The sequence below is a fragment of the Microtus ochrogaster genome, chromosome 22 (genome assembly GCF_000317375.1).
Source record: "Microtus ochrogaster isolate Prairie Vole_2 chromosome 22, MicOch1.0, whole genome shotgun sequence".
Classification (NCBI taxonomy): Eukaryota; Metazoa; Chordata; class Mammalia; order Rodentia; family Cricetidae; genus Microtus; species Microtus ochrogaster.
The window spans coordinates 6,218,326-6,229,490 of record NC_022023.1 but is presented as its reverse complement, the minus strand read 5'-3'; the positions used below and the strand labels follow the sequence as shown (position 1 = coordinate 6,229,490).

Below are 11,165 nucleotides of genomic sequence, written 5' to 3'. Positions count from 1 at the left end.
TGTGTGTGTGTGTGTGTGTGTGTGTGTGTGTGTGTGTGTGTGTGTGTAGGTGTGTAGGTGTAGACAGGGTCTCATGTGGCCCATGTTAGTCTCAGAACTCCCTTTGTAGCTAAGAATGCCCTTGAGCTCCTGAGGCCCAGCCCCTGCCTCCTGAGTGCTGGCGTTACAAGGGTACACCAACGCTTTGGTTTCATGGAGTTTTTCTCAAGATTAGCAAATTTGTTGTTTTTCAATCAAGAAAAGTTGGTTGTCAGTTTTTATATCTTCAGATTGATGTACTTTTTTATTTAATAAAGTTTCTATGTTTAATACCAGTGAACTTTTATTGAATACTGTTAGCACTGGTAGGTGATTGTATATAGAATGTAGCTCTCGGTACCTTTGTATACGAAGACAGAGCTTTTTGTCTCGTTTTTGTCTCCAGTTTTCATACTGGAGAAACACATTGGCTGAAGACTGCCAAGATCTCATCTGTAATCAAAGCTAGATTTATTAGCTTACTCAGGGAGCATGTCCAGCAGAGGAGCCCCAGGGTCCCTATGTAGGAGGAGGACAACAGTTTTGTAGCCTTGAGTTAATTTTGTGCTGTTTTGACAGATAATTCTAAAAAATTGGAAAATAGCTCGCTAGTGATAGAGTGTCTTTTGTCTTTAAAAGGCGAAAGATAGGTGGTCTGTATTAATGGTGTCTTTAACAGTATGAGCCTGTGCGGATTTATGTGTGAGATCGGTTTGCCGTCTTTTGAAACAAGGATCTAGTTGAGGTGCTCCCCCCCAACTCTGGTCTTTCGTAATTTCTTACCTTGTCAGAGTTTGGTAGACTTTGCATATGGTATGACTTTTATTTTTTTTCCAAGTTATTCTTTATTCTCCTCTGGCTTTTTTCATTCAGAAGTCTCGTTACTGGGCTATGTGTACAGTGATTGTGCTCGATCCTTGCTAAGAATTGATGGTTCCGCCTTGTACCTCAACAGCGAGTGGCTGCTGCTGCCAACTGCTTGACAGAAAGCACTAACCGATTCCAAGACACTTGACAGAGTGATTGTTCTACCAGTGAGTGTGTGGCCAGGGCCCTGGATTCCCCAAGCTACAGAACTAACCCAGAGCTCAAGTGAGTCCGTTCTGGTCATGTAGCCACTTGTTTTTACCTAGGCAGAATCGGTTCTGGGACTGGAGAGGTGGTTCAGTGGTTAGCATAGCTGTTCTTTGAGAGGAACCAGTTCCTAACACAGTGGCCCACAGATGTCTATAAACTCCAGTTCCAGGGGGTCTGATGCCTTTTGTCCCCAAGGATTACCAGACATGCATGTTGTGCACAGAGTTATGTGCAGGCAAAACACCCGTACATATAAAACAATTTTTCCCCCTTAAATCTCTTCTGCCTAATCAATGATTTGATAGAGGTACAAGTTATTTAGACTTTTTTTTTTCTGAGGACATTGAAGATTGCAGTTGTCTGGCAGTCCTGCCTGGGTCAGTTCAGTTCAACTAGTTTGTTGGGCTTTCAGGGCAGATGGCGAGAATTAAATTTTGGACGACCTCTTCTACGTGAGTTGATCTTGCTCTTGCAATAGCATTTTCCAGAGCATGAGCAAAGCAAGTTTTCATTTCCAAGAACTAGATGTGGCATGTGCTCCAGGCGTGTTGAGAATGCTTAGCTTTCCCTAGGAAACAAGAAAGAAGAGAAGAAAGTTAATTATTTCAATGATTTAAAAAATTACTCAGTGTACACAAAGTGGATTTTGGTGTAGGATGCCTGTATGAGCCTGCTTTTGTCGTTGCACTGTGGTGAAGATGGACAGAACCCCTGAAAACGCAAGCCAGCCCAATTCAATGTTTTCCTTGATGAGAGCCGCTGTGGTCATGGTAAGATAGTGTCCAAGTACGACTGTGAGGAGGCACAAAGATGCATTACAAACAGATCTCTATTAATCACGAGTGCAGCATAGGCAAAGGCAGCCTGGCTCAAGCGTAGGGATTGCGGCTTTATTGTTCTAAACGGCCAAGTCTCCTCGTTTGGTTTTGGAGTTTGCGCGATGAGATGTTTGAAAACGGTGGCTGTGGAACAACCCCTTTCCCTTTCGGGTGGTCTAGCACGTCCGCGGCACATGCCAACAGCTCCTCTCGCCTCTCCATAGCAACAACCGCCGTGGAAACGTGCTTGGCACTGTCTAAACCAATCGCATGCCTCTCCCATGACGCCAGTGTACACTGAGTTACACATGCATCAGGGAAGAGAATATATTAGCAAAAAATGTAAAAGCCTTGTAAGAGAATGCTTGCGGTAGCATTATTCCTAATGTCCAGAAACGGAAGATGCTCCATCTGTGTGTGTGTGTGTGTGTGTGTGTGTGTGTGTGTGTGTGTGTGTGGTGTGTGGAGGGGGGTGGACGTGCACTCTTTGGAGGAAGAACACCAAGGAGGTCTGTAGGTTTGCCCCATTCCCTCCTCCACAGGGTAGGGAAATGAGGAGAAAGAGGGGAGGGGAGTAAACGCATAAACTCTGCCTTTATTTTTTCCAGCCCTCCATTTCCTAAGAGAGGAGCCTCCTGGAAACAAAACAAAACAAAGACAAGAGATAAATTTCAGCTAAACTCAAATCCTCAATCAGATCCACAGATTCTAACCTACATTGCTGTCGGCAAAATGCACACCCTCCCTCCTCACCCCCCCCCCCAAAAAACCTTCAAGGCCAAGTCTTTCTGCTGCCCTGGGTAAAAGGGAAGGAACAAAGGTTTTTTTTTTTGCTTTTTTTTTTGTTTGTTTATTTTTGTTTTTTATTTTTTAAATTGAGTTCTAGCATTTCGGCCTGAGTTCTTGCTCAGCCTAGAGACTGGATTCTTTTAGGGGGCCGGGCCTTGAGGCCCTAGCAACCGAGTCAGTCTTTGTCGCGTCATAGCAACGCTTTCAGCACTTCCTTTTCTAAGGCCTTCATAGTTCAGCGACCTCCAGGCCTCCATCTGCCCGAGGACCTCGCTGTTTGGATGGGAGCAGATTTGCACTTCTGGCTTAAGAGGGACGGAGCTCTGTCTTCGTGTTGAGGGAACAGGTTATCAGCGAGCCAGATCACTGGGGGAGGGGCGGCCACAAAGAATGTTTATTTAAGGAAAAATACATTTTAAGACTTTTAGAGCAATTTTTGATTTCAAAGAACCACCCCAAATTCCAGGCAAAGAGTGCTGGAGGGTGGAAAAATCCTTTTAGTGCAAACTCCACATAACAAAGAATAGACTATCCATCAAGGACCCACCCCGGAGTCATCTGGGACCGAAGATGTTGGACAGGATTGCCCCGGCTTTTCAGGACCTGTGCAGGCAGGTGCTGCCCACACTGCCTTCGCTCAGCCAGGAGGGTAAGCGACTTAATGCTGGGGCTTGGGGGTGTGTGTACCTTACTGTGCTACAGACGTGACTCAGAGCTTACGGTGTCGTTTTCTTCGGCTCAGGATTTTCATTCAAAAACAAAACAAAACAAAACAATCTCCACACACGGCCTGATTAGTATTAAGTACTGAACGCAAAACCCTTGTGGTCCAACTGGAGTCCCGAATGGCTCCTTTTCAGAGTTGGACACAGAACACATATTTGTACTTTCCTTGATGCCTTGCAGGTGTGTTAATGAAAAGTGATGCTTATCCACAGACAATTTTCACAGAAAACTCAGAGGGCAGTCGGAGATGAGACACACAGCCTCCCCCCCCCCCCATAGTTTCTTAGGAAAGCGCACCACCCCACCCCATCACCAAAGCTCTTTGGCATCTGTCTGTGATAGGGGCCGTCCACGGGAGGGCGCTCTAGAGAAGCAAGCTACTATTAGCCATTTATAATTGAGATCGTTCAGCAGACAAAATAAATACGAACAAGTAGTATTGCTTCTTTCGTTTCTCAAGCATCTCTCCTAATTGTTCCTGCCAAGTTTTTTTTTTTGTTGTTTGTTTGTTTGTTTTTGATTTTTCGAGACAGGGTTTCTTCGTAGCTTTTTTGGTTCCTGTCCTGGAACTAGCTCTTGTAGTCCAAGCTGGCCTCGAACTCACAGAGATCCACCTGCCTCTGCCTCCCGAGTGCTGGGATTAAAGGCGTGCGCCACCACCGCCCAGCTACCCTGCCAAGTTTTTGAAAGAAGTATAGAAGATAGTTTTATGACTTTAGAAATACTTTCCACCTTCTTTATATACATAGTCTTTCAAGTAATTTGAAATCCTACTGTATGCTGAGCCCTAAAGAACTGATAGTTACTAAAAGCCCCAATGATTTACAATCAGTGGGGAAGATACACACTAATCAAAACACAAATAGGTGTAAATTTATATTTGAACTAAATGCTACCAAGGAGGATACATGCTAAAATAACTTTAAAAACAAATTTATTTAATCTATGTGTGTGTGCATCTATGTGTGTGGGTGCCAGGGGAAGCCACAAGATGATGTCATGTCAGATCCCTTGGAGCTGGCGGTTACAGGAAGTTGTAAGAAGCCAGACTTAGGCGCTGGGAGCTGAAGCTGGGTTCTCTACTAGAGCGGTCAGTGCTCTTAACTGCTGAGCTATCTCTCCAGACCCACAGTAAGAGCCTTTGTTAAATATATGCATATTTAGCCGGGTGATGGTAGCGCACGCCTTTAATCCCAGCACTTGGGAGGCAGAGGCAGGCGGATCTCTGTGAGTTCGAGGCCAGCCTGGTCTATACAGTGAGTTCCAGGACACACAGCTACACAGAGAAACCCTGTCTTAAAAAAAAAAAGAAGAATAAAATGTATATATTTAACATATAGTATCCATCCATCCATCCATCCATCTACCCACCCATCCATCCATCCATCCATCCATCCATCCATCCATCCATCCATCTATCTATCCATCTATCTATCTATCTTGGATTTTCAAGCAGGGTTTCTCTGTATTTCTTGAACTCGAGACTCCTCTAAAACTCTGTGCTCAACAAACTTCTTTCCTTTTTAAGTTAGCCACCTTGGCTATTTCATTGTCCTTAAGCAAAGTAAATGAACACACTAGTTTTCTGAATGTGTGTGTGTGTGTGTGTGTGTGTGTGTGTGTGTGTGTGTGTGCTGAATTTTGTCAAATGATCAGACTTTTTTTTTTTAGCCTGCTGTCATGGGTTACATTTAAAATGATCTTTAGATGGGGTTGAAATTATTTTTATTCTGAGATTTAGCAGTAATCCGCCTAAAGCTCGGTCATCAGAACAAATGGTTTAGAAATCCTGATAGGCAACATTTACAGATCTATTCTAATCGGGCTGCAGAGGCCGAAAGCCTCTTTCTCCAGGGAAGAAATACCAAACTTCAGTTTAAATAATTAACTCTGCCTGTCCTACTCTATTGAATAAAACATTACAACGACTTCGGTCCCTCATCTCAGTGACCAAGGAGCATGCTCAGACTCCCGGTTAAACCCGAGATTTTTCACCAGGGTTTGGTTACAAAGTACACACTTTCTCCTGGCGGGTTTGGTTACAAAGTATACACTTTGTCCTGGCCTTTGTTAAATCATTTCCTCCTTGGTATAGATAATTTTCCTCAAGTCTGAACAGCCTGTTATGTCTAGTCATGGATTGTCGGTTTTCACACTGTAACCCTGAAATTTCTCCATGTAAACAGGGATAGTAAGATTTCTGTTAGTGAGTTAATTGCTTTTATGGTGTCAATGAGGGTTTAAACTTCCTATATAGTTACATAGTTGGGACTGATTGACAATGGACAGACTTCCCCTTCTCTTCCTCTTCCTCTCCCCTCCTTTTTCTTTCCTTTCTCTCTCTCTCTCTCTCTCTCTCTCTCTCTCTCTCTCTCTCTCTCTCTCTCTCTCTTTTCTTCTTTCATTTCCTTTTTTCAAGACAGGGTCTCGCTATTTAACACTGACTGTCCTGGAACTCAGAGACCCATCTGCCTCTGCCTCTCAAGTGCTGGGATTAAAAGTGTGCAGCGCCGCCCCTGGGCTTTGACAGACTTTCTTAGTTCTTAGCAGAAAGGGGTAGACTCCTTTGGGCTATTGGGTAAGGAGGGAAGGGGTAACTACTGTAGGGTGGGGCACAGTGGGGGGGAAGGTAAAGTTCACAGTGGGCCCGTGTTCACTGCGGCGAGTTGCCCTCATGTCATTGGCCATGAATATCTACTATTCAACTTGTTCCAAGATGCTCATGAGAACAACGGCTACTTTCTGTCCATCAAACTTGCCTGTTCCCTGGCACATTGTTGGTAAAAAGTATTTTATAGCCCTGGTATATCAGAATTAACGACTGCAGTCGTCCTGCTTTAGTTAGCAGTTTGATCCATTAACTAAAAAATACCAGTTTGCATTGTTAGAGAAGAATTGACCTTTCGTTGCTAGCTTCTTCCATGTCTCCAAGTAGAAGACTTAGCTTTCTTGATTTGTAAAAAGTTCCTAAATCAGAAATTATCACCAATAATATATGACTAGACTTAGGATGGCGAGGTAATACAGATGTAATTTTCTTTATTGTTAAGTCTGACTCATAACATACATTTTTCACATCAACATTAATAACCAATTTTTGGCAGCTTTTTGGGGTTACAGAGAGGAGAACTCAACTTAGTACATGAAAAAATATATAGAAAGCCTTCAGATTAAAGTGGAATTGTGAAGTCTATAACTTAATTCAAAGACAGAGCCTGGGGGCCCTACCCACAGTTAGTTTTTATAACTGTGGATATATTAGTATATTTGTTGTTTCCAGGACATAACAGACTAGCAGCGGCAGATCGGGAGGATCAGGGAGCCTAGTGAACAATGAGGGGGGGACAGCTGATCTCTACCAGTGAACATGGAAATTGCACTTGAGAATTTCACATGAGCCGATGCGTAGGGATAGTTAATGTACTGAGCAGACAGGCGGTCTTTCATGTCATTAGTAGCCCTTGACCTTATGCTATGGAATAGTATGAGTTCATGCTCATATCAATCACGTGACCCACAGTGAACACTTCAGGAATAGGTGTTCAATGAGTCATTAAGAAAAAAGATTATAGCCGGGCGATGGTGGCACATGCCTTTAATCCCAGCACTCGGGAGGCAGAGGCAGGCAGATCTCTGTGAGTTCGAGACCAGCCTGGTCTACAGAGCTAGTGCCAGGACAGGCTCCAAAGCCACAGAGAAACCCTGTCTTGAAAAACCAAAAAAAAAAAAAAAAAGATTATAGTTGGCTAAAACTCCATGTGTAGCCTGAATGCTAATTGGTATTAATAATAAAAACCCAGAGTCGGATACAGGGGTTAATGCTGAAGATCAGAAAAGCAGAACGACCAGATACTAGAGAGTTCTTTTACCTCTGCCAATGCTCAGACTGAAGGGGCCATTCTGTCCTCAGATGTATATCCAGGCTCATCTGTCTCCACCAAACCTCAGACTGCACTGAGCTCCTGTCTCCGTGTGCCTTATATTCCTCTCTGCCCAGCCAGATCGCTCCTGTCTCCATCTCCCTAGTGCTGGGATCCCAAGTTCACACCTTTGTGTGAACTCTGTTTCTCTTTTAGACAGATTCAGTCTTGCGGAGCCCAGGGTGGCCTTGAACTAACAGGGACCCCTCTGCCCCTCTCCTGAGTTCTGGGATTAAAAGTGTGTGCCGCCACTCCCTGGCCTCTAGCGGCTTAGCTCTCTGCCCTTTTATTTTCAGGCAAGCTTTATTTCTTAAAACACAAAATATCATTATATCCATGTATAAGATAAATTGAAACATGACCAAGTAGAAAAAGACAAGATCTCCTGAGTAAATTGGGAGCATGGGGACCATGGGAAAGGGTTGAAGGGCTCTAACAATTAAAGAAAAAGAAACATGACTTACTTCCCTTCATTATAGAGAAGTTTTTTGTACATTATTATTTGCACGGTTATTACTGCTACTTGGTCCTTAAGGATTGAATGCAGGGCCTCATGCTTGGCAAGCACTCTCCTACTGAGTTACACAACCCTTTTGTCGTAGTACGGAAGATTCATCCTAGGGTCCCGCATACCACAGTCCCCAGCCCCATTATTGCTGTAATTAAAGTCATATCTTCGGAGGTTACAGGCATAAGCTTTTCTTAGCAGGAACATTAATTTTGGGGAATGATTTTGTCTGTTAGTTCTCTATGCATTAGAAGTTACTACCATTTATTCCTTTTATGATTACACTTTTGCTTGTGAGGATTAAAATACTATTACATGATTGCTCACATAGATTGTTTTCCTTTTCCTTTGAATTTCAGAAGTCTCTACCATCTGGGGGAATGTGTCAGAATTTGTGGAAAAGCAGCTAGCTATGCATAAGGTAGGTTTTCCACTCCAGTCTCAGAACGGTAGTTAGATATTTCTTCTGCAGACTTGCGTATTTTTGCTGGGAGTAGTGAGGTAGATTTAGAGTCTGCGGTCACTCCTTTAGTATTTTATTTTACTTTTAATAAAGGTTTGTTTATTTATGTATACAGTGCTCTGTCTGCATGTTCCCCTGCAGGCCAGAAGAGGGCACCAGGTCTCATTACAGATGACTGTGAGCCACCAGGTAGTTGCTGGGAATTGAATTCCCCGCCTCTGGAAGAGCAGGCAGTGCCATCTCTCCAGTGCCCCCCCCCTTTTTTATTTATTTTTTAATTTTAATTAATTATTTATTTTTTTTTTTTGAGACAGGTTTCTCTATGTAGCCCTGGCTGTTGTGGAATTCACTCTGTAAAGGCTGGCCTCGAACTCACAGAGATCCACCTGCCTCTGCCTCCCAAGTGCTGGGATTAAAGGCGTGCGCCACCACTGCCCGCCATCACTCCTTTTCTATTTTCACTTTATGATACATGTAGAACTTGTGGCAAGCTGGGTGTTAACCTTAGATAACACATTCATAACTCTCTTAATGACAGAGAACGCAGGAACGCAGGACTGCTCAGTCTAGGTTTCTGTAAAGAACTAGATATGGTCTGTTTGTGATCTGTCAGCTCCTGGCATGGGTGTGGGAAGGGATAAACCTGTCTGCCATTTTTCAGGGAATAAGTCTTAACTGGAATATATAAATACAGAAACCAAATTCAACTAGCGCAAAATAAGAAACTGCCTGTGTTTGGACTATTTCTTCAGGTCAGGTCTTAGGTTTAAATGCTGTAGAACCGAGTGAGGATTTTGGCTGGAGCTCGGAGGCAGTTAGGAGTTTGTGGACCTTTTATAGTTTACGCACGTGTCCTAACTGTGGCTGTCCATGGCTGAACTTCAAACTTATTTTGTCTGGTTTTGGAATTTGAATCATTTATCATTACTTAAAATTGCATTTTTTCTTGCCATTTTCTTGAAAACTCAACAGTGGTAATGATATTGTCTTTCATTTTTTAAAAAGATTTATTTATTTATTATGTATATAATGGTCTGATGGCATGTGTCCTTGCAGATAGAAGTTGGCACCAGATCTTATTACCGGTGGTTGTGAGCCACCATATGGTTGCTGGGAATTGAACTCAGGATATCTAGAAAGCAGTCAGTGCTCTTAACCACTGAGCCATCTCTCCAGCCCCTGTCTTTCATTTTTGCACGTGGTCATGGATGCAGGCCACGAGGTGCACTTCCCTTTACATGAAGCATGCATGTCCTGGCCAGCACACGTTCTAGTTGGCTCCCTTCACTCCATGGCCTTTTTCCTTCTGTTCCTATAGATTTGAGTTTGCAACCATTGGTATATGACATCTTTAGGGTATCCCAGAGACATTTGCATAAACTCAGTGGCCAGGGTTACACTGTAGGAGGTTCCTGGGTGCTGTTTTTTTGGGTTCCACTTCATCCTGTCTCCTTATCCCTTTTCAGTAGTTAACACAGAAGCACTGTTCATGAAAACGTTTTCTTTTTTTTTTATGTTTGAATTATTTATTTATTTATTTATTTATTTATTTATTAAAGATTTCTGCCTCTTCCCCGCCACCACCTCCCATTTCCCTCCCCCTCCCCTGATCAAGTCCCCCTCCCTCATCAGCTCGAAGAGCAATCAGGGTTCCCTGACCTGTGGGCAGTCCAAGGACCACCCACCTCCATCCAGGTTTAGTAGGTTGAGCATCCAAACTGCCTAGGCTCCCCCAAAGCCAGTATGTGCAGTAGGATCAAAAACCCATTGCCATTGTTCTTGAGTTCTCAGTAGTCCTCATTGTCCGCTATGTTCAGCGAGTCCGGTTTTATCCCATGCTTTTTCAGACCCAGGCCAGCTGGCCTTGGTGAGTTCCCGATAGAACATCCCCATTGTCTCAGTGTGTGGGTGTACCCCTCACGGTCCTGAGTTCCTTGCTCCTGCTCCCCCTCCTTCTGCTCCTGATTTGAACCTTGAGATTATGAAGACGTTTTCTTACACACACGATTGTGCTTGCTCATTTTCAACCATCCCTGTCCCAGTAGTGTGTTTTCTGACTTTAAATAGGGAACCTAAAATCCGAGGGAACAAGAAAACAAGGGTTTCATTAAATGGAAAATGATTGAATTTATGTCATATAGTTTAGGACAAGAACAATATTTGTTATGGAATTCTAAAAGCTATGGTGCCCATAAGCATATATTTTCACAGATATACCACATCTAAGAATTCACAGAGACTGCCGAATATGAACTCGGTAAACCCCAATCTCCGCTTTCTTTTCGGTGACCGAATGGCTATAAACTTTCACCCTTTAACGGAATAGTGTGTGTTGTTCTTGTCTTCTTTTCCCTTTCAGGGAGTTCAGATTTCCGGACTCGGAACTTTCACCTTCACGAGGCAGAAGCTCGAGGTGGGGAACCACAAGTTTATTCTAGTGCAGAGGCCCGTGTTTATCATGGCGGAGAAGTTAGTGCAGACCCACGGACTCAAGCAGAACAAAGTATTCTCTCCTGGTAAATCGTTTTAACAGCTGAGACTTTCCCCCAGAAGTGTGTTGGCCTGTGGAGACGAACGGAAAGGGTAAACCTTGGCCAGCGCTGCCTTAGTTTCTGGTTTCAGAGACTCAAATCCCACATGGTGCTTTTGGAAGTTAAAGTGGAAGTTAAAGTCTTTCTGAAGTTCATTTTGTTTGCTTTCTAAATTTTAAATATTTATTTTAATGTGTGTGTGTGTGTTTGTGTGTATGTGTGTGTATATGTGTATGTCTATGTGTGTGTGTATGTGTGTGTCTATGTGTGTGTATGTCTATGTGTGTGTATGTCTGTGTGTGTCTATGTGTGTGT

The 11,165-nt window shown here is 43.4% G+C and overlaps 1 protein-coding gene across 1 annotated transcript in view; it reads left to right on the top strand.

The window, feature by feature from the left end:
- The first annotated feature begins 2,881 nt into the window (after window positions 1-2,881).
- The window catches only part of Ccdc81 (coiled-coil domain containing 81), a 26,232-nt gene continuing 17,948 nt past the window's right edge, over window positions 2,882-11,165 (top strand). Inside the window, exons 1-3 of the mRNA XM_026784424.1 lie at window positions 2,882-3,351; window positions 8,216-8,277; window positions 10,679-10,835. Of these exons, the coding sequence (XP_026640225.1) occupies window positions 3,273-3,351; window positions 8,216-8,277; window positions 10,679-10,835 (298 nt within the window). The 5' untranslated portion in view covers window positions 2,882-3,272. The remainder of the gene's footprint in view (window positions 3,352-8,215; window positions 8,278-10,678; window positions 10,836-11,165) is intronic.